Consider the following 24,367-nt stretch of genomic DNA (forward strand, 5'->3'; position numbering starts at 1 on the left):
GAGAAGTAATGTTGCAGATACGTTTTCTGATATTCCCTTTCCCCCTCTTATTCTGTCAATTAGTTGACTTTCAGTTTTCAGTGCTGTTAATGAAATTAAAGATCTGTATAAATATAAAAATTTCAGCTAATTTCTGATGATGGAGTGTAACACATAAAAGACAAAATGCTGCAAAAAAAATAACAACACATATTTTTATAGTCTTTGTTACAACTGGTACTTATAGAGAAATATATTAGAGTTAATATATACACATTCATGTACACTTCTACAAATTTTCTAAGTAACAGAGTCATGAATGATGCTATTTTCTGGCATCACCTCCTTCCCAAGTACTACTGATAATATTTGGAATTCAGGATAGGCATGTCTTTCTTCTTGCTACAACTCTACTGCATCGTTCGGTACATACAAGTTTAATTAATAGAAAATGATATATGACCAATATTAATAAATGATTCAGGAAAACTGAAATTCCCCTGGCTGTCTCAATCTTGTTCTTTTGGATGTCTTTCTCATTTTTCATCCTCATTACAGACTTTTTCTTGGCCTTGATGGTGGGCCCTCTGATAAAGAAATGTTGGCTCATTCATCTTCCTTGTCCTCAGGGGCCTTGCCCCTTCTGGGACCACTGCAAACTGACAGCCTGTATAGCATCCTCAAGTGTGAGTTTGGCTCTGAATGACTTTGAAAGCTATGGCACATTCCTCCGTGTTTTAACAGAACGGGGAAGTCTATGCATTTTTCAAAGCCAGTGGTTTCTCTTTTATACTTGTCCCTTCATGTGCATTTTTCTAGACCAGGAGGAGTCACTTTGGGTCACCCAGGAAGCCAGTCAATCCACTCCCCCTTCATAGGACTTCCTGGGCAGTGTCACAGTTCACCAGAGCAGCAGCAGCAAAGCTGGCAGCTTGCAAATTATGGCAGGATTCCATTACAGATGATGATATTATTGCATTAATAATGAGCCCACATCTTCACTTTCATCAATGTTACAACATTAGGATATTTTCTATAACCATGCATTGTAAAAATAAGCAGAATGGCAGAGGACCCTGAAGTAGTCCCTGCAAGGATCTAGGAATATAGCTAGAAGCAGCTTATTTTAAAGCTTAGTGTTTTGGAGGCACCTGGGTGGCTCAGTTGGTTAAGTATCTGACTTCAGCTCAGGTCATGATTTCATGGTTTGTGAGTTCCAGCCCTGCATCGGGCTTTGTGCTGGCAGTGTAGAGCCTACTTGGGACTCTCTCTCTCCCTCTCTCTCTCTGCCCCTCCCCTCCTTGTGCTCTCTCTCTCTCAAAGTAAATAAACTTAAAAAAGCTTAGTGTTTTATCTTAAGTCAGCTAAAAGAACCCACTGGAGTAATTAATTTTCAAAGAGCAGATTAGTTAACAAAATTATTATTTATGCACACATTTAAACATATGGGTATATGTTTTCATATCAGGTTGTAGAAACATGTTTAATGACACAGGTAATCATTTATGGTATGGTAAATGAAATAAGCAGATAATAAGATGTATATACAAATTATCCATTTTATGAAAAGATATTCAACCCTACTCATAATAAGAAAAATGCAAATTTTTAACTATAATGGGCAAAAATCTAAAAGTTTGACAATACAGTACTTTGTTGGTAGGGTACAGAGAAACAGGGACTCTCATACACTATTTGTGAGAATGTAAATTAGTACAATCCCATGTGAAGGGCAAATGTCAAAATTAAAATGTTATATATCTTTGACTCAGCAATTCCATTTTTGGAATTTTTTGGCTATGGATAGCCTGACATGATACATGTAAAAGTTATCCATGGCAGCACTCTGTAATAACAAAAGACTGGAGACAATCCAAAGTCCACCAGAAGTGATGGCTTAAATAACACTGTACATTTGTATCATGGAGTACTATGTAGCTGAGAAAAAGAATATAGAAGCTCTTCATGAACTGACATGGAAATATCTCTGAGATATATTAAATTAAAAAAATAGGGTACAGAACAATGTGCATAATAAGCTACATTTTGTGTTACAGAGAGGGAGACAATCTATATTTGTGCTGACTTGTATGTATGTAAAACACTTCAAAAGAAACTAAGAACAGTAGTTCCCTAGAGTTGAAATAAAAGACTGGAAGAATATTCTTCAAAATGTTAGAGCCTTTGATAAATGATGGGCATGTGGGTGATTAAAGAAATTATAGGACTTTTCAGTATACTCCATGACTTATTTGTATTTTAAAATGCAAAATACAGTTTTAAATGATTTTCCATGGCACAAAAACAGACACATAGACCAATGGAATAGAATAGAAACCCCAGAACTAGACTCACAAACGTATGGCCAACTAATCTTTGACAAAGCAGGAAAGAACATCCAATGGAAAAAAGACAGTCTCCTTAACAAATGGTGCTGGGAGAACTGGACAGAAACATGCAGAAGGATGAAACTAGACCACTTCCTCACACCATTCACAAAAATAAACTCAAAATGGATAAAGGACCTGAATGTGAGACAGGAAACCATCAAAACCCTAGAGGAGAAAGCAGGAAAAGACCTCTCTGACCTCAGCCATAGCAATCTCTTACTCGACACGTCCCCAAAGGCAAGGGAATTAAAAGCAAAAATGAATTACTGGGACCTTATGAAGATGAAAAGCTTCTGCACAGCAAAGGAAACAACCAACAGAACTAAAAGGCAACTAACGGAATGGGAAAAGATATTTGCAAATGACATATCGGACAAAGGGCTAGTATCCAAAATCTATAAAGAGCTCACCAAACTCCACACCCGAGGAACAAATAACCCAGTGAAGAAATGGGCAGAAAACATGAATAGACACTTCTCTAAAGAAGACATCCAGATGGCCAACAGGCACATGAAAAGATGCTCAACGTTGCTCCTCATCAGGGAAATACAAATCAAAACCACACTCAGATATCACCTCACGCCAGTCAGAGTGGCCAAAATGAACAAATCAGGAGACTATAGATGCTGGTGAGGATGTGGAGAAACGGGAACCCTCTTGCACTGTTGGTGGGAATGCAAATTGGTGCAGCCACTCTGGAAAACAGTGTGGAGGTTCCTCAGAAAATTAAAAATAGATCTACCCTATGACCCAGCAATAGCACTGCTAGGAATTTACCCAAGGGATACAGGAGTACTGATGCATAGGGGCACTTGTACCCCAATGTTTATAGCAGCACTCTCAACAATAGCCAAATTATGGAAAGAGCCTAAATGTCCATCAACTGATGAATGGATAAAGGAATTGTGGTTTATATACACAGTGGAGTACTACAGGACAATGAGAAAGAACGAAATATGGCCCTTTGTAGCAACGTGGATGGAACTGGAGAGTGTGATGCTAAGTGAAATAAGCCATACAGAGAAAGACAGATACCATATGTTTTCACTCTTATGTGGACCCTGAGAAACTTAACAGAAACCCATGGGGGAGGGGAAGGAAAAAAAAAAAGGGGTTAGAGTGGGAGAGAGCCAAAGCATAAGAGACTGTTAAAAACTGAGAACAAACTGAGGGTTGATGGGGGGTGGGAGGGAGGGGAGGGTGGGTGATGGGTATTGAGGAGGGCACCTTTTGGGATGAGCACTGGGTGTTGTATGGAAACCAATTTGACAATAAATTTCATATATTGAAAAAAAAATGATTTTCCAGGAAATTGACCAAGTCTACCTGTAGCATTTTTTAGCCCAGAGGTATATGCTTATGAATACAGCAGCAAGGGATCAGGGCTGTGGAGACTGTCTGGGTCTTATTTTCTGGTGACCATTTGTCTCTCCCATCAGGGACAACATCTGTCCTATATTCTCTTGAACAAATTGGGAAAATTCCAGGTGGGCTTAAGCGTAAAAGTCAGCAAGGCAAAATGCACGAGGTCAAGTAAACATGAGAATGAAGTTGGCTTATTCAAAGGTAAATACTTATGAATAATATCATTCCAGGCAAAGTCCCACACCTCAAAAGGTAGTTTCTTATGAAGGAACTCTTAGGATTGTTCCAATGAGAGCAGTTTCTTAGGAGCTTGTAAAACCAAAACCCTTTGAATAACATTTAATTTTAAGTTAAAAAATATGAAACATACATTCCAGAAAAAGTGGATGAAAACAATTACCTGGTGTTAGGAGTAATTTTTAAGCAAACACTCATGCTACTACTATCTAGCTCAAGAAATATAATAGTGCCCGCCCCTCAGAAGCACCTCTAAGTGCATCTTCTTGATCACACCCCTTTCCTCCCATGAGAGATAAACATGCCGTTGCTTTCATGGTCCCTACTTCTTTGTTTGCATTTATAGTTTTGCCACCTACTGATGTGCCCTTGAAGATGTACTTTCATTTTGTTTTAAATTTTTGTTTGTAAGGGCCATCCATGTTGCATGGAAATACATTTTGTTCGTTGTATTAATTACATAGTATTCTGTAACATGCTTGTACCACAATTTTTACCCATTGTACTGATGATGGACATTTGGAGTATCTCCAATTCCAGGCATTAAAAAAAAACACTGATATGCTTTATATGCTAGATGTTTCTGGGTGTATACATGCGTGAATTTCTCCAGGGCAGTTACCCCTCAGTGAAACTGTGGGGTTATGGTGTATGGATAGTTTCTGCTTTTCTAGATACTACAAAACGTTTTCCAATATGGTTTTATCAATGTATACATCTAGCAGTCTACAAAGGTTCTCATTGTTTCCTAATTACACCGAAAGTTCTAAATTCTTAGTTGAGTCTGACTTCTTAACATTTGCTAGTCTAATAGGTGTGCAGTAAGATGTCACTGTGGTTTTAATTTATATTTGACTGGTGATGAATGAAGTTGTGTGCCTCCTCATGTATTATTGGTCATTTGGACATTTCTTTTTGTGAAATGCATGTTCAAAACTTTTCCTTTCTTTTATTGGATTGCTTTTCTTTAATAGTGCTTAATTTAATCCATGTATTAATAAAGAATCTGAATGATGAATGATCAGGACTGGGGTTTCACCATGCAGCCAGAAGGCAAATGCAGCAATCTAAGATTCTTCACAAAACCCTTTTATATGGTTAGCTGACACAGATTTTTCATCAGGCAAATTGGGCTTAAGCACCTGCCCACCACACTGCCAGTCATCTGTCTGTGCATCCAGATCAATGAATGATGCTGATGGCTGTAGTTAACACTCACCAGTCTCTTCTCCTGTGCCTGGCACCGGGCTAAGCATGTGCCTTATTTACTTCTCTCAATACCTCTTTGTGGAATGTTCCATTAGGCTCAGAGGCTTAAATAACTTGACTGTGATGACTCAATTAGAGTGTGATATGGCTGGGAGTTGATCCTTCATTTAACTCCAGAGCCCATGTTCTTATCCTACTCTTTATACTGTCTTAAATGAGGTTTCTTTCTGGTTTCAAATTTGGGATTATTGTGTGCTTTGGAAATGACAATCAGTTTTAGTAGAAGAGAATATAAGGGAGTACTTAGTTTAGAGCTAGTAAAAAAAAATCCCTCAAAATATATCATAATGCATTATGAAGGATATTGACAAAAAATTAGCTTACATAAAGCTTACTATGCACTTGAGATATGTTCACTTCACTTCACAGTCTGTACGTGGATGGCAAATACGGATTCCTTTAACTTACTACTGCATCCATAAACAACTGACACATCTTGAATAGATAAAATCAGATGCTCTTCTCCAGACTCATTTTTTGAGGTTAAAATCATGAAATAAACATATGGTATTGTCTTTCTCTGACTTATTTCACTTACCATTATACTCTTTAGCTCCATCTGTGTTGTTGCAAATGGCAAGATACCATTATTTTTTATGGCCAAATAATATTCCTCTGTGTGTGTGTGTGTGTGTGTGTGTGTGTGTGTGTGTGTATACCTCACATTTTTATCCATTCACCCTCACTCATATATGGGATTTAAAAAACAAAACAAATGAGCAAAGGGGAAAAAAAGAGAGAGAGGGACAAACCAAGAAACTAGAGTGAACAAACTGAGGGTTACCAGAGGGGAGGTGGCTGTGAGGATGGGTGAAATAGGTGAGCACTTATCATGATGAGCACTAAGTAATATATAGAATTGTTGAATCACTGTTATGCTGTGTATCCCTGAAATAAACATAACACTGTATGTTAACTATACTGGAATTAAAATTTAAAACTTAATAAAAACAAATAAATAGAAAAGAAGTTTAAAAATCATGCAGTAAACAATGATGGCAAATCTAATCATGCATCCAGTACAGCCACCCTAAATTCTCCTAACCGACTGAGCCACCCAGGCGCCCTGCCCTAAATTCTCAAAGCAAGGAAATAAGACAATCTGGCACACTTTGTTGAGTCTCAAAGGGCTTTCTAGTCATTAATAAGCATAAAACAGCAGAATGTTCAAAAGTAAAACTTTAAATACTACTGTTTCTTGGACAAAACTCCAGAGATCTGTGGAAAAATAAACCTTTATTTCCACATTAAACTTTGAATTTGTTGGAAGATAAATGAACTATATTTTGAAGCAAAACTTTAGAATGGTGACCAGACTTGGAAAAGATCTTGATAATCAAAAGCTGTGCTATATTCCACACAGTTGAGGGCAGTTTCTAAGCAGTGTATAATGGGATTTAATTCAGAGGGTTTTTATTTTTCCCTTTTCAGGGAACCTTCTGGTTTGAACACATTCGCAGGCCCTGTATGGTTTGCAAAGCTATGTTCTTTCTCCCGCTGAGACCCCACTCAGGCTTGTGGTGTCATTTGAAAGAATAATTTCCAATGTCTCCTTCTAGGCTGAGCATTAATCCCCCCACTGCTTGATCGATTAAATCCCACTGCCTGTGTCTGGAAGGCGAAGTCTGAGCTTTATGTATTGCTTTCTGGCAAGCCCCATTTCCATGCTCCCCGGGACAGATGCAGCAGTATAACTCTATGCAACAGGCTTTTGGACCCTCAAATCTTGGGGGCAACAGGTAATGTCTCATGTAACCATCTAATGAGATTAAAGGCCTATAATGACTATACTGCTACCTGATGAATTCGGCTCGATAATAATATCTTGCCTTTTGTATGGCATTTAGTTGCTTACAAGGTGAGGATACATTATCTTGTTTGCTCTTCACAATAGTTGTTTATGGGAAGCAGTGTTTTATCATCTTGCATTTTAACAATGAGGGGAGATTGTTATCCTTGCCCAGAGTCACATAGCTGGTAATGGCAATCTTGTTATTAAAACATAGATCATCTGATTATTAACACCAGTGTACTTTTATGATTCACATAATAAATCCAAGATTGGAGGATTATAGAGAACTTTCAAAAGGACCCACATTATCCATGTGCTCTGAGTCCAGAAAACTGATGGTAATATAAATGTCACATTGCCGCTCACCTGGGCAGAATGAAACAAAGAATAAGCCATTTCAGTGTCACCTGTAGGAGAAGTAGACTTGGAGAAAATTGCCAGAATTTCTTTGGAAAACCTTAAATGTGATCAGTCAGGCCCTGGAAGATAAGCAGGCCTGCCTTGTAGGAAACTTGTAACTCATAAGGTCTCAGTGCCCTGGCCTTGCCTTCCTGTGCATTTTGAATGCACCTGGAATGCATTTTCCCCACCTGGAAAGCCCTAGAGGATAGGTGGTTTGGCTTGATTTTCCCCAGAGGGACATCCTGAGATAAAGATTCAAGTGCAAGTGACTTGGTTAGGGGGAGAAAGAGATACTAGTAGGGAGTGGGCCGGTGGTATAAGGAAAGGTGTGTCATTGAGCCAGCTGCCACTGGGGTGACTGGAGCTTAATCCCAAGACAAAACCTTGGGTATAGTGTAAAACCCACACTTCAGAGACATCCCACTTGAGAGGTGAGGGAGCTGGGGTGTTCATACACCAACTCCTATCAGTTGTTGAGAGCTGCTGCGTGCAGGGGATAATTCCCCCACCTTCTGGCATGCTGAGCAAGAGGGTAGAGTAGTGTTCTATAGGTGAGGAAAAGGCTCCCAGGCAAAGCAATGCAGACACTGGCAGGGCAGAGTTGTTGGTAAATGGTGGGAGGATACGGAAAAACACCTGGAGGGTAGGCTATAACGGGATGCAAGTCTGACAATTTTTCTAATTTTCATTCAAAGTCCACAGTAGTATTTGGGATATAATAATCCCTTGATAATTATGGACATATCAACTTGACATCAAGAGTGGCTATGAGAAATGCTTATAGATGGACACTAAATCCTAACCAACAAAATAACATGAAAAGAAAGAAGAAATAAGAAAAGGCAAAAGAGGTACCGGGGAATCACCCCTACTCACACTTTCTCATAAATCTTGTTGGGATGCTCTGGCCATTCAATCATGCACACCACTCTGTTGGGCATGGTCTCCGTGGTCGAATAGTAGCCCTGGGGGAAGGCCAGCAGGAGAGCCAGGACCCAGATGACACAGATGACCACCTTGGTGGCCGTGGCTGACAACCGGGGCTGGAGGGGATGGATGATGGCCATGTACCTGGAACAGAGAAGAAAGGACAAATTTTTGACTTGGTCACCAAAATTTGCATTAGTGATTAGCATTGTTCCTATCAATGAAAAATTCCAGGGAAACCTTTGACTTCTGATGATTTTTACAACTATTTTCTGATCCCTTTTTGCATATTCTATCTTTAAGTTTTATGACTCTTAGGACATAAACCCCTAAAATCCATGAGAAAAGTCATCCAGGTTCTTAAGTATTTTAGAGCCCATCTAGCAACATTCTAGGAGAGAAGTTTTCATCACTAGAACACTCATGGTCTGTACCCAAGTATATATCAGTGGCCTACAGTAGAATTAGAAGAATAAGAACAATGTTGTAAATTTATTCAGTATAAACACTACCTTTATCCTTTTTGGATTAAAGAATAATGCTGATAGAAATAGTGGTTTTTAAAGTCTTTATGTGGCAATTTAAAAGGTGAGATGTAATTTAAAAGGTGGCAATTTAAAAGGTATATGGTGAGAAAGTAGTAGCCTAACAGTAAAACATCAGCCCCTGGATAAATCTTCAAGTTGAAGTTCTCTGAACATCTACAAGTCAGTGTGTGGCTCACAACACATGCTTCATGGAGGAAAGTCTCCATTTGCTGAAACAGACGCACTTAAGTTTATTATAGTCCAGGGTAGATGGAACGTCTACCCTGAAGGGAAACAGAGTGAATGATGACCCAGGACTTGGAATTGCTCCCTCCTCCATCTCTTCTCACCTGGGATGGAGCACTGAATGGTGCCAGTTGAACAAGTGTGTCCACCTCTGAAATGCAGCAGAGATTTTAGGAATAATAAATATTCCAATCAGCATTTCATACCAATTATAATCCCATCAATTCTGCATCTTCCCTTTTGAAAGGCATCCTGCCCTGCATGTTTTTCTTGCAAAATTTATGGATCCATCCCTTAAAATATGCATTTTTTTTTGTCAGAGTAGAAATTATATCTCACCCTGCCTTTGGGACTTAAATATTATCTGACAAAGCCTCGTATGTGATTTTCTGACACGCAGGTATTTCTGGCTCCTGTGGGACAGAATGGTCAATGGAGACTTCAGAAATGAGCAGACAAATAGCATCCCAGCTGTCAGCTGTCTTCACATAATTCCACATAATTCTTTTTCTACACTCTTTGGACTCCTAGGATCTGTAGGCCAGAACTGGTGCCACGGTTGCAAGTAAAGCAATTTCATTCAGTATGTGCTCTACACACTCACACTGGCACCTGCTGCATGTGGAACACAGCTTTTCCTTCTTGGCTCCATGCTTCTAATTTCTTCAGGGAGAGTAGGCGCATAAATAAACAGCCACAAAACATGACAGTGGGATATGTGATCTCAAGTGGTAATCTGATAAATACCTTAGAGCCTTACTGAGGGTGAGGAGGTAATCAAGTTGGTATGGCAGGGGGACTGCTGGAGGGGCTTAAAGAGGTGTGCTTGATGGATTTGGGACAAGTCTGCTGAGCGTCCAGCTTGAAGGGCCCAAAACATTCAGAGCCTTCCTCTCTTCTCTGTTATGATTAGATCTGACTCCCTGTCTGGGGAGCTTGATGGCTCAGTTTTTGCGAAGGTTCGTTTGAGTGTCCTATCATAATTCTCAATTTTTTTAAGTTTATTTATTTATTTTGAGAGAGACAGAGAATGCGTGAGTTGGGGAGGGGCAGAGAGAGAGAGAGAGAGAGAGAGAGAGAATCCCAAGCAGGCTCCACACTGCCAGCACTGAGCCCGATGCTGGGCTCAAACCCACAAAACCAGGAGATCATGACCTGAGCTGAAACCAAGAGTTAGACACTTAACCGACTGAGCCACCCAGGTGCCCCATAATCCTAAACTTCAAAATACTTTTCTGGGGCGCCTAGGTGGCTCAGTTGGTTAAGCATCTGACTTCAGTTCAGGTCATGATCTCACAGTTCGTGAATTCAAGCCCCATGTCAAGCTCTGTGTTGACAGCTCAGGGCCTGGAGCCTGTTTCAAATTCTCTCTCTCTCTCTCTCTCTCTCTCTCTCTCTCTCTCTCTCTCCCCCCCCACCTGCTCATGCTCTGTCTCTCTCTCTCTCTCTCAAAAATAAATAAATAAATATTTTAAAAAATTACAAAAATATAAAATACCTTTCTCTACATTTTCTTGCTAGGGACCTAGGCTTTCTTCTTTGGTCTTTTATAGTTATGCTCCCGAAGGTGTTCAGTGTGTAGAGGCTGGATATTAGGGTACCTCAGGTCAGCCTTTACATATATGATCAGAAGTGATAACCTTCAGGAAGGAACTCCCCAGAATATTTACCTTCTGCCTCTTTTGGAAAGTGAGCAGGCAGTCTGGAAGTCAGGAGAGAGTAGAATTAGGAATAGATTTGGAACAGATATTTTGGTGGGGGCAAGCAGTAATCTATAAATCTTTGGGCAAATCTCCTCAGTTGAGTTGGTAGCTATAAAGGTAATCATTCAGCTGTTCTCTAGAGCACCAAAAGGGCAAAGACGACTCTCAAGATACTGTGAATCAAGCATTGTCTGTCTTCTTTAGGTGACTTCAAGAGGCCATAGCTGTTTCCTAGTGAGGTCCACTACATAATAGACCTGATGACCTTCCATCCTTGGGGTGGTCTCCTGAAAAAAACCCTGAGAAGTCCTGGTTTCCCTCCTGAAGGAATTTCTTGCTGCCTGAAGGCAATGAAGCACTGGTTTTCTCTTCAGTCATGGGGTGGCAGTGGATAGGGAACCCAGAAACAGAGCCGGCAGAGGTGAACTGTGAAACCACTATTGTCCTTTCCGATTTGGTGAAAAGCTGGACCTGGATAGTCAAGGCCAGAATCTCTTTGAGTGTTTGCATTAATTTAGGATTTCTTACTGGATCATTTCCCAGAGGCAAGATCTTTCCCCTACAAAGCTGGACACATAGCCATAAAGATGTCTTTCCTTTCCAGCACCATCCAGGCTTCTGCTCTCACTGTAGCTGTGCCATTCTCAGGCCTCTGCTCTCACTGTAGCTGTGCCATTCTCAGGAGCTTGAGACCCCACAGAGGACAACGTGCTAATTATATTGCCCCCTTTTAATATTATCTCAAACGCAAGATTTTAATTTTCATTTCACTCAGCATAAACATTCAATCTTAAATAAACATACCTTACAACCCATCCCCAACCCCACATTGGTGATACACTGTTCAGAATCAAATGTGACTAGGGCTTAAGGGGAACTGCATCAGCATATTGGTGATATAGCTCCAAATGGGTTGCAGAAAGTCATATTTTATCTTTATTGCAAAAATTACAACTTGGGAGCCCATTTCAGTTAACTCCGCCGTTTCTTGAGTGTAGGAGCCATTTCAGTGACAGATGAAAGCATTACGCACATAAAGCCAGAGAGAATACAGAAGATTGGCCTTAAAAAATGTATGTATTTTCATTTGTTCAGAATAGAGCCATTTATAAATCTCTCTCTTTCCTTTCATTTTTTCTCCCCTTCCTTCCTTCCTTCTTTCTTTGGCAATCCTCACTTCTGGGGCTTAAGAGACACGCTTCTCTCTTATTTACACCAAACCTAGTACCACTCAGGTGACTTGTCCACTGATGAATGTGTATTTTCTTTCCTGATGACCATTCTGAGCTTGGATTCCATTAATATACACTTATATAATTATTTGTAACCCCCTGAACAATTCTTGCTTATTCAGTTATGAGTTATCATTGAGCAAGTGCTCTAAGCCTTAGGAAAACGCATTCAATAAATATTTATTGACTGCACTGTGCTCAAGAGACCAGAAGGCAGTCAATGAAACGTCCTCCTGGTTTACACATTAATCATCAGGCTGCCAGAGACAGGGGTCCGGAGGCTGTGTGGGGTGTGGATTATGTTTTCCACGTCAGGTTGCTCCAGTCCCACGGAGGGCCAGTGGCTCTGATTTGAATTGCATGTGGCCTCTGAGCTGAAACATAGCACCTGAGGTGCTATCTTCCTCTCGCGTGATCATGCTTTATAAAAAGAACTCTCCATAGAGTCCCTGAAATCTGGCAAAATATAAGGCTGCACATTTTTGTAAAGGCAGAGTGAAATAATCTTACTGTGAAAAGGAATTCCAATCTTCTGACAATGCCCAGTATCCTCATAACGTCCTCTTGTACCAGCCCTAAATCACCTGGCAGAGAGGATGTCTTTCCTCTGCCAAGAGACCCGACCTCCCAGGCCCTTCCTCCAGGTCCAGTCCCTGCCCTCCTTTACCCCCACTCCCTCCCTCCTGGGATGGTAGAGTTTCTGTCAAGGGACTACATCTTCCTGGGTTCAAATGATGAGGAATAGTGGCAGCTGAGAGCATGGCTGCTATGGTCTGGTTCAAAAGTTGGCAATCTTTCTCTGTAAAGGGCCAGATAGTAAATATTCTAAGCTTTGTGGCCCATAAAGTTTCTTTCATAACTACTCAACTCTGCCTTTGTAGTGTGAAAGCAGACAAGGCAACTATTCATGACTGTGTGTCAGTAAGACATAATTTACAAAACTGGTGGTGGCTGGGCTTGACTGTGGGCCATAGTTTGCTGACCCTTGGTCTGGTTTATGGGAAGTGAAGAGCAGGAGGAATTAGAACCATAGGAGAACATGGTGTACTCTTCAGAAACACTCTTTAACTTTGGCAGACTGAGAACTCTAAGACTTAAACTCATTGGGTGGATAGATCTTAATGCCCACAAGGAGTTAGTAAAGTGGTCAGCTACCATTCATGACCCATAATCCAGCCCCTTGTCTGAGTATAGTGGTCACTAACCCATGATGGTTTTACTCCTCCTGGATGGCTCCTACTTATTTTCATGAGTTGGCCCATTTATCATGTCCCATGACTGGGTTTAGGTGCCCTGCCTTTCCTGCTGTGAAGATCTCTAACCTTGTATGGACCACATTTCAGTTTATTTGCCTGTCTACCTTGTCTCGATTCATCCTTGACAGATTCTTTGGAGATGGCAGCTGCTGTGACTTATTCAAGCAGGTTTCCTTGGCTTCCCTCAGTGCCCAGGACATAGTAAATACTCAGTGAAAGCTTAATTGAATAAGTGAATATACAAATTTCTTGGTACATAGCAGGGGCTCCATAAATGGCTGTTGAATAAAAATAAATGCAACAGGAGAACTACATTCTTACTATACCTTCATTCGTCCCAGTCTGAACATACGTGAGACTATTATGTGGGAATAATTATTCCTTAGTATTTTCTGTCATACAGACATCCAGGATAATCTTGCAGGAAGGGCTCACTGGACCTAGGTCTTCAGAAGTTCCTATCTCTTGACATTAAACCCTTAGGTAAATTCTCAATAAGTATTTGCTGACTAACTTCCACATTGACCACTATGTAGAAAATTCAGTCTTTCTACATGGCATCACCGTCCAACTCTTCCTCTGAACAAGAGGTTGCCCCATGCTTTCCCCTCCTACTACTCACCCCTTTCCATCCCAGGGAGCACCTGTTGGGGCATTAGTTGGGGTTCTCTTCTAGGACATTTCTTTAATCATCAAAATCCTCATTTAGCCAGATCACTTGACCAGCAACTTTGTCCATTCAACTAAGCTTAAGCGTCACACAACTATAATCAAAGAGGCCTTTGAGCAGCCAACAGATGTGGCCTGAAGTTCACATACTACCAAAGCATTTTTGTTCATGGCAAAGCCCCTTGAGTCCTCACTGCTATGTTATGCACGATTCTAAGCATGACTTTTTGACCTCCAAACCCAACATAGATTCACATCACTGTTGGTGGACTCATTTCATAAAGGGTTAGCTGACAGCAATGGCACAGTCAATAAAACCATAATAAACAGATGCAAAGACAAGTGGAACTGAGAGCCTGGAACAATTTAGAGTTAATTGAGCGGGGGGAATTTAGCTAACTGATGGCTGAGCTGTCCTGTCCTATGTGTGATCAAAGGATCTATGTGGTCCAAAGATGATGCAGATATAAAGTCTTCAGTCAGGGCTACCATAAAACTATGCATGACTTAGGCCTGAAATGAACTGTGGGGGAAAAAACAGTAAAGATCCAAACCAAGTACAATATCTGAAGGCTTCTACCTGTAGAGGTGGGCCAGATTTGCATGAAAACTTAAAGCAGGGGCACCTGAGACAGAAAGGTTGGGTGAGGGGAGGGGCGGTTCAGAGAACGGCATGTTCCCATCTCCTCCACCAGAGCACCCTCTCTTCTCCCACAGGCCTCCTTTCTTCACCAGATAAAGGCAGGATCATGTGAGTGAGGCACTCATTGCCAGGCTTGTACAAATACAGAGTTGGCTCTTTGTTGATAATTTTGATATTTTGCTCAGCATATATTTTCTGCGTTAATTTTTTAGATTTTAAAATATTGCATTAAAATATTTTATTTTGATTGCTGAATCATTTGTGCCAAACTTAAATTTGCACCCAAGGTTAATGCCTCCCTTGCCTCACCCTAATCCCGGCCCTGATAATATCTCCCACTCAAGTACATTAGGCGGGACAATCACTGGTGAAGTGAAATATACTTGGACTTAGGTAGTGGTGGGACTATTGTTCAATGTTTCTAGTCCCATCAACCACCTGATAAACAGTCAGTTATGCTGTGTCTTCTCCCTATAGCCTTGTAATGCCCAGGTCACCAGACCATGGTTGGCAGGGTTGATATGAGGCCTGGAAAATTATCACTAACATAAGCAGAATAGAGGCTGAATAATTCTACTGTATAGAGCAATTTGGACACTCTTTCTGTAGTGATTTTGCCTTTTGTTGTACATGCAAACCATCAACTATTTATTTTATTGACTGATTGGCTGATAGTGCTTTCTTAGTTAAAAAAAATTCTCTGACAGCAGTAATTTGTTAACAAACAAAAGTGTATGTTTAATGCCAAATTATAGGCTTGATTTCTGCTTTTCACTAAAATTGATGATGAATGTATAACCTGAACAAAGGGATTGTAGACATGTACCTTCGTGTGAAAATCTGAGGACATAAATCTGCTGAAGAAGCAGCATCATCTCCACCAAAAACTTAGTAGTTATTTTAAGCCAATGTGTCCAAAGATGTTGATTTAACATATGCAGTGAAAATGGTGTGTTTGCCCATTACTCTGTGAACCCATGATTTTTCATTTAGAATAAATAAGTGTTCTAAATTAATTCCACCAATTTTCAGTTCTAATTTTTCTTGTGCATGTACAAAAGTTCCAGTGGTAGCTATTAGGATCTTGGCTCGGTTAGCAGAAGAACTTGGCAAATAGCTAAATGATTCTAATTTTATATGACTGTCATCAGATATTTCAAATAGGAAATCAGGTAATATCAATTATGGTTCAATTCTTTTGTAATCTAATTCATGGAGTCAAAGTTTTTGGAAGTAGAAACAACTGGTATTGTGAATATTATCATAAATTCACTTCAAATTTCAACAGGGAAGATAAATTGTTTTGTTTTTATACTAATATGAATAAATGTGGTAAACATAATGTCCTTACTAAATTAAGAAACCTATGGAACAGAAATGTACTTGCAATAGATTGTGAGACATGTAACTTGCAAAACAAGCTCTGATACTTTATCAACTTAAAGCTGATGTTGTTGAAATTTACAAAAACTTTTGCAGGTGCAGGGTAACTGAACTAATTTCTTTTCTTCTTTTGGTAGTAAATTTGATGATGAATATAAAAATATACTTCAGTAGGATTTTGGACGCATTGACGCCTTTGACAAACTGTTTTGTGAATTAACCTATGTAATAGTACTAAACTTTTTGCACCTGAGTCCTCTCAGTTTTGGTTGCACTTGTTTAAGATTAGTTGAGTATCTTCAATTGCAAATATATTTAAAAAAAAATTTTTTTTGGGGGGAGAGAGAGAAAAAGCACATGGGCACAGGTGCGCAAGCTGGGGAGGGGCAGAGAGAGAGAGAGAGAGAGAGAGGAGAGAGAGAGAGAGAGAATCCCAAGCAGGCTCTGCACTATTAGCATGGAGTCCAAGGCGGGGCTTGATCTCATGAACCATCATGAGATCATGACCTGACCTGAAATCAAGAGCTGGCAGCTCAACTGACTATGCCACCCAGGCACCCATAATGCAAATATTTTAAATGGAGTATCCCAAAATATGAGCTTCTGAAACTTTTAGAAATTTGTAATTTTTGAATACAAATATGATAAACAAAAAGACATTGAAATTTATCCCTATAAGGGCAAGAGAGGAACTGCGTAAAGTAAGCAATGGAAGCTCGAAGGTGTGTACAACTTAATTTTGGAATTCTTGAATTGCCTTTAGGAATATTTTGACCTGTGGAAAGACTCTCTTGACAGATCTCTACTTTTTCAGTAAATAATTTGTACTCTGTCTCAGAATGGACTGGTATGAAATTGGGATGGATTATAATTTTGCAGTATCTAAATTTGGTAAATCAATAAAAAGAAACAGAGAGACAACCTATTTACTAACTTAGATAACTTAGTTTTGTCTCTTAAATCTATGTTTTTGTGTCTTTGTGCTGCCTTCTGGATACTTATTTTGGATCAATCTTCCAGTTCCCTGATTCTTTCTTCAGCATATGTAATCTACTATTAGACCTGTCCGTTAATTTACATTTCAACTCTTATTATTTTTCATTTTTATAATTTTGACTTGCCTATATTTCAATATCCTTGGTCATTCTTTATATTATTCCCCTGGTCCTCATATTTTCAAGCTTTTTTAATAGGTTCTTTTATATTTCTTTATACATAATACACATAGTTTATATTCTGTCTCTGTTAATTCCAATAACTGAAGTATCTGTGGATCTGCTTCTAAAGGTTCTCACTCACATTGATTTATTTCATTATCTGTCTCATTTTGACTGCATTGTTTTCCGTGGAACTTTATCTGTGAGAATTCATTGATGCCTGGATTGAAGGCGGTTTCCTTTAGAGATTTGCAGCAGTTTCTGCAAAGAACCTGGGAACACTTCCAGGTTGGGACCACTGTGAACTAGATTTCTGTGTGAGATTTTTTTTTTAGATCAATCAACTGATATGAGTTTGGCCTGCATACCATGTGTGGACTCCTTTTCTGCTGCAAACTTTCAAAATATATTTTTTTTTTCTGTTTACTCGGCACCACAATTGGAAATGAATAATTTTTCTTGTAGTCCCTGAGAATGTAGCCCTTTGTGTCTCAACTTTAAGCGAACTTACCCTGTTAGACAGCCCACAATGGGCAGGTCTTAGGCTTTGAGTCTTGTCCCTGGTACTTTACCTTGTGAGTCAAAGTCAAGATCAAATACCCTCAAGACAAAAGCTAGCTTTACTACTGTGTCCAATAATTAGAATTGCTGCCCTCATTTAAATTTTGACCTCAGTATTCCTGACTTTCTTGCAAGGTAATGAATGCATTGAAGAAGTTTGTGTGTGTGTGTGTGTGTGTGTGTGTGTGCGTGCACATGTGGTATTGTATCCAGAATTTTTTAATTTAAAAATCATCCAACCAGGATATCTAGTCTGTAATTTGGCTGAAAGAAGAAGTTATGATGTCTTATTTTTATTTTATTTTTTTGTTTTATTGTCAAATTATTTGGTGTAAAATTTCAAACAATACAGGAGGAGAAAAAGGGAAAGCCTCTCTCCCACTTCTGTTCCCTAAGAGAAACACCTAGCTAACATACTGAGCACTTGGGAAGTGCCAGGCTCCATTCTATGTGCTTTCGGTGTATGAACTCATTTTATCTTTCACCAACTCTTCAAGGTAGGCCATTTTTATGACCCTCATTTTCCAAATGAGCAAACTAGCTCAGAGAGGTCAAGTAACTCATCCACCAAGTAGTGGGGCTGGGTTTGAACTTGACCAGTCTGGCTTCAAAGCCTTTGTACTGCTTTGTCCCCCCCTCCCCACCCGCCTTTTGCTTTGCTTTTATTTATTTTATTTTTTAAAAAAATTTTAATGTTTATTTTTTGAGAGAGAGAGAGAGAGAGAGAGCGTGAGTGAGGGAGGGGCAGAGAGAGAGAGGGAGACACAGAATCCGAAGCAGTCTCCAGGCTCTGAGCTGTCAGCACAGAGCCCAACAGGGGGCTTGAACTCACAAACCCCAAGATCATAATGCATGAAGTTGGATGCATAACTGACTGAGCGACTCAAGTTCCCCTGCTTTGCTTTTATATTATGGCACTATCTAGGACTCTCATACCTACTGCTAATAATGGATGCAAGTCTTCTTTTCTCTGCACATATAAACCTATATATTCATACTTTTCCCTGATTGATTCCATCCATTCGGTAAACATATGGATTCCTTTCTATGTGTCAGGTAAGAGTTCAATATGTCTCTGTTTTGAAAAAGTCTGTCTAGTGGGAGAGGCATACAGTTATACTGTAATGAAGACACAATGCCTGTGTACTGAAGGAAAGTTGCAATGTGTAGGAAGCATGGGGCAAATAGGTTGCCATTTTGGCCTGGGCACTGAGGTCAGGGAAGTTTCTCAGTGGAGTTGGTATTTAAATTTGACCCTGAAGGATATATTGGTGTGTACATCAACAGAGAGCTGTATGCAACATACTTTTCTAGGAGGAGGCAACAGCATATACAGAAGTCTGCTGACCTGGAAAGAAATGGCTTGTTTATAATCACTTAAAACATTTTATTAGATGCTTCTCAGGAAGGAGCAGCTAATACATCTTCTATTCTTACAAATCCCTGGCTGGGCCCAACATAGGCCCGCAGTAATCACCTATTAATTGACTTAATGCACTCTCCCCCCAGTCTATTAAGCAAGCAGATGTTGGCCTCTAAGTTTGGTCCCTCCAGATGTTGATGGAAAAACAAGGATAGAGGATTGAATGAGGAAGGACACGGTCCTGTGGTCTCTGTTGAGGAAAGTGCCCAGAGAGAAAGCTAGCATCCAAGGGAACATATGGAGGATGCTGAGACCAGGGCTGCCAAACAGAGCAAGATCCCAAGAGAGAGAAACATGCTTTCTAGAAAGCAAACACTCCTCAGGCCTGTGTTTACAGACCACCCTGTGGCCTGTCCTGCTGGTGATGTTGGACTTCCTCAGTCTGCATTGCCAGATGCTGGAGACCCTGCTGCCTGAATTAGGACTTTCTTCTTCCCAAGGAGTTCTCAGCACAGAACATACTTCTTTTCCTCTCCCCCTTGCTCTTACTTACTTCTTTTTCAGCTCTTTAATCTCTCTCAAAGTGATTTCTCAGTGTCAGTTTTCTCCTTGTGAAGTAAGGACATCTTTGTTGACAAACATTCCCAGAGGCAACATAGTATCTTCTCAGAGGCTCAGTGCCTAGTTTAAATCCGGCTACCAGGTGCAATAGACACACTGCATAAACGTCAGCAAGACTGCCCAGATCCAGGGTCAGGTGCCCAGAAAGTATTCAAACAGCAAAAGGCTGATGAGGCAGTGGCCTCAGCTCAATAGCTGTTGTCTATAATGGAAGTGCTCAATTTACAACTTAAATAGTATTTCATGGGAAAAATATAAAGGGGAGCAGTATTCATTTCCCACAGTTCCCATGACTCTACTGAGACATTTAAGCATGACACTTGCTGAAACATGATGTCACAGACTGACAAGGGGCACTAAACTTCAGCCAACTACACATCAGACCTTCTCTAGGGTTTGCTGGAATGAACAGTCTCCCCTGCAGGGGACCCCAAGCCCCAGCTTGCCTGTGGAAGAGGAGCCCGATTCACCCTCTCCCCATCTCCCAGGACTCCCCCTCCATGCAGCATCCTGTTTCACTGCCTTTTTTTTTTTTTTTTTTTTTTTTTTTACAAATGTCATTTCTGAGAGTGGTTGCTAGAGGCCCACCAGAGAGCCACTGTAACAGCAGGGAACTAGCAGGGTGTTGTCAGAGGACAGAGCACCGGCTGTGAATGTGGGGACTGCACAGGAGACAGCATCTTCTCAAGCAAGAAGGAGCGGGTGGAGAAGGCAGGAGTTGGCAGGACGGGGACATGTGGAGAGGGGGCCAGGCACGTCATCTGATAGGGCACAGCCCACCAGCTAGCATTTCAAGTTCTCTGTCCAGCCTTCCTCTCTGGCCTTCGGAGTGGTGGTTGTTCCCTTGGGACATGTGGGTCTGACTCTAAGGGGCTTGGCCCTCACTCCTTTCCAAACAGCCCACAGCAGGGGACTCAGCATTTCACTCACTGGTGCCGCAGAGTAACAAAAACAAAATCTCCTTGGACTAGGAGTCAGAAAGAACTGAATTCTAGTTTTGTAAATTTCTCTGCCCTGACTGGTGTGAGTTTCTGGCAAATCACCTCCTCTCTGCATCCTGACGTCCTTATTGGTGAGCAGTTTCTGTAGAGTTCTGTGAGGTCCGAGTACAAGTCTGGCTTTGAGTCTTGGCCCAGAAGGTGGAGCAGGGCTGCCGCTCCCACCTCCTGAAGGCTTTCCCCCTTCACCCCTGTCCCACCTCACAGGACCTCTCAGCCAGCAGCTCTCAGAGTCCCCTCACTCCCATCAGAAAGGATCAAAGTCATAACAGGGGCTTTAATTTTTTTTTAATCTCATGTGCTCATGGTGAAAATCAAATAAGAAAATAAAAAACTGAGGCCTGGTAATCATTATAGAGGCATAGTTAGGCAGACTCCCCAAACAGGCTCCCCAAATAGGCCCCGGTAAGACAGGAAAAAAGGCTACTCATCAGGTGTGTTATGCCACCTTTGGAGCTTTAGATAGATCATGGACAAGTAGAGGTGGATGACAGCAGAGGGGGATGCCTGGCTGAACCCGTGGTGCCCACACTGGCTCAGGCAAGGACCTCAACAGATAAGGATCTCCTTACTACAAGTTTCTATGGTCCCTTAGGAGAAATTGTTAGGTCAACTGTAAGTCACTATGAGAAGCAACTCAGGCTGTGGATCAGGTGAGCATGTCCATGTTTCTTGCATGCCGATGGCACATGGGACCTCAGTGACTATGTAGGGCTGTTAGGGCAGTGAGGGGGATTAGAGGTTGTTTAGTGCAGTCCCTTCACTAGACATGGGAGCTCACCAAGGCCCAGAGAGGTGGCATGAAAAACGAAGGTCAAGTTTAAGGCTAAGTGGTAGCTCTGGAATTTCTATACTGGAAGGACTAAGGCGAAGATACTGGGTTGAAGGAAGGTGGGGGGATATCTTGAAGCTGCTTTTATGTAATACTTTACATAAAACTGGAAAAATGTCACTTGTCTAGTTTAGCAAGTAGGAGGAAGGAGCTAGTGCAGCTGGGAGAGAACTAAAGCCACTCTTGGGCACCAACACGACTTCATGACCAAGAACTCTGCTCCCCTGCTCTTCTCCACTAGATGTGGCCACCTGAACATTTTTAGGTGTAGGGGAAAGAAGACAGTTTCTCCTGTGTCCACAACAATGAGCCCACCGTCTGGACTAGGCAGCCCTACCCCCCCCCCCCACCCCTGCCAGGGTCACGGGAAGCACTTGTGATGAGCGGAGTGGCGTCTGGCCTTGGCAACCGATGTTCACTGTACGGAGACACCTGCACTTCGATCTCATGCCCAGATTTGGAAGATCAGGAAAGTGATTTCTAGCAACAAACTCATTAGTACCAACCTCTATTACCCAAAAGCAATTTGGAGGGCTGATGAAATTCATTAAAATGGGATTTTCCTGATAATATTAACTACAAACAGAAAAGACAGTGACTTATGCCCAGCTTTGCAATGCCCTTGGGGAGGTGTGTGTGAAAGGATTCTCTCTCTCCCACTGAGTCTTGAAGGGCTCTGACCTTCTGGGACCTTTTCTGTGCCTAGGCGACAGGTGTCTCAAACAGATTAAAGACATTTGTTTAAACAGCTTTAATGGTTTTGTTTGTTTCATGACTACCCAGACAGCTTTTGAGGTCTCTCTTTCCAACATTTGCTTGCTTGCTTCTTTCTTTTCTTTTCTTTTCTTTTCTTTTCTTTTCTTTTCTTTTCTTTTCTTTCTTTCTTTCTTTCTTTCTTTCTTTCTTTCTTTCTTTCTTTCTTTTCTTTCTTTCTCCCTTCCTTCCTTCCTTTCTTTCTCTTTCTTTCTTTCTTTCTTTCTTTCTTTCTTTCTTTCTTTCTTTCTTTCTTTCTTTCTTTACTATTCACTCTGAGTGGTTTAAATCCCCTGGGTGACTGACTAACTGACAGCTGTGGCCATGGGCCACTCCAGGAGCTGTTGTCCAAAAGGAAACGGATGCTTTGTATTTCAAGTGGCTCCTGGAATCTCACTGCAGTTCTGTCACCAAGTCTCGTACCCCACCTGAAATGAAATGGGACACTTTGCTTCAACAGATTTGATATGGTGTTGTTGTTGTTGTTTTAACATGGTGGGGCAACATGTAGAAATGTTGTTCTGATATCGAATAATGTGCAGGAAGTTACTTCTCTACCCCCGCCCCCACTCTTGCTTATCTCTCTCTGGCTCCATCTTTAAGGGAGGGTTGGTGAAGATGTGAGGCTGAGAGATGGGATGAGGTCCAGCAAGGGGATGGAGGAGTCCATTAAAGCACCTGGGATAATGATGATTGGATTTCTACCAACATGTCTTTGCCGTCAAGTCTCATCTATTTACAGCTGCTTACTTCTGGGTATCCACTGGGTCAGAGACCATCCACTCCTCCTCTGGGAAAGTAGTGCCCCTTCAGAGTCTCTGAGAACAGTGCCTTTTGTATCAGATATCCAGTTTATCATCCTCTGGGATATGATGAGCAGAGCCAGGTGGTGGGCCCACCCAAACTATGTTCTTTCCCTCTTCCTCAGTAACAAAACCTTAATTTGAGTCATGCAATTTCTGGCCAAATGGATGTAAGTGGCAGGTTGTGTAAAAGTTCTAGGACAGAGTACTTTTCTCCCTTCTCCTTTCATCCTGTTTGCTGCCTACCACGTGGGTGCAATGATTGGAACCTCAGTGGTCACTCTGGACCATGAAGTGGTCTGAGCATGGAAGCCATGTGTGGGAGAGCAAAAAGAGAAGGAGCCCAGGCGTCTGATGGTTTCACAGAGCCATTATACCTGTCCTTCTGTGGCCACTGACTTTTTAGCATTTGCCTTCCTCTGGCATCCTTAGACTGTCAGCCTGCCTCCCTCTGGGACTATTTTATGTAATAGAATAAACCTCTGTGTGTTTAAAAATAGTAATCAGTCCTCAGTTACTCTTAGCTGATGTGAATTCCAACTGATACCAGATTTTGGCACTTGTAAGTAACAGAAACTAGAATAAGCCAGCCCCTATGGCAGGGGCTGGGGGTGCAGAGGCAGGGATCATAAATACAACCCCTGACTTTAGGGAGCTCTGGTCTTATGAGGGTGAAAGACAGTAATCAACTAAACCTACAAATACATGTTCAATTACAGCTGTGGCAAGAAGTAGGGCCATGATATTATGTAACAAGGGATATTTGGACAGCCTTGGGGGTGAGGAAACATTCTCTGAGGAAGTGACATTTGGACCGAGACCTATAAAGTGAGTTGGATCTGGTAGGTGAAGAGCGATATGGGAGTGGAGTCATTCCAGAGAGGCATGGAAAACAGCATGCTCAAAGGTCCTGTGGTGGGAGAGAGGCGGTATGTACAAGGTATAGGAGCACAGGGAGTGACAGGGAGGGGTGCGAGATAATGATACTAGCTAATACCACTGGGTGCTTACTCTGTACCAGGTGCTATTTTTAAGTGCTTTATGTCTATAAACCCATTTAATCTTCACAACAACCCAAACAGGTAGATACTATTATGACCCACATTTCACATACGAGGAAACTAAGTTACAGAGGGATTAAGTAATGCACCCAATTTCATATTGTTACTAAGCAGTTTGAGTCCCCAGAAGCCAGTGAGCAGAGCAGTGAGCAGGGTGGGGAGGTGTCTTTACCCAGATGTGAATGGGAAGCCACTGTA

At 41.2% G+C, this 24,367-nt stretch overlaps 1 protein-coding gene and 1 long non-coding RNA gene across 2 annotated transcripts in view; one reads left to right on the forward strand and one right to left on the reverse strand.

Annotated features, from left to right (window-relative positions):
- The window catches only part of TACR1 (tachykinin receptor 1), a 142,295-nt gene that overhangs the window by 60,016 nt on the left and 57,912 nt on the right, over positions 1 to 24,367 (reverse strand). Inside the window, exon 2 of the mRNA XM_019442874.2 lies at positions 8,311 to 8,505. Coding sequence (XP_019298419.1) covers positions 8,311 to 8,505 — 195 coding nt within the window. The remainder of the gene's footprint in view (positions 1 to 8,310; positions 8,506 to 24,367) is intronic.
- LOC128773544 (uncharacterized) overlaps positions 1 to 24,367 on the forward strand; it is a 129,124-nt gene that overhangs the window by 36,161 nt on the left and 68,596 nt on the right. The window lies entirely within an intron of this gene.

This window comes from Panthera pardus, unplaced genomic scaffold, assembly GCF_024362965.1.
Source record: "Panthera pardus isolate Hobbes unplaced genomic scaffold, ASM2436296v1 HiC_scaffold_25, whole genome shotgun sequence".
NCBI lineage: Eukaryota > Metazoa > Chordata > Mammalia > Carnivora > Felidae > Panthera > Panthera pardus.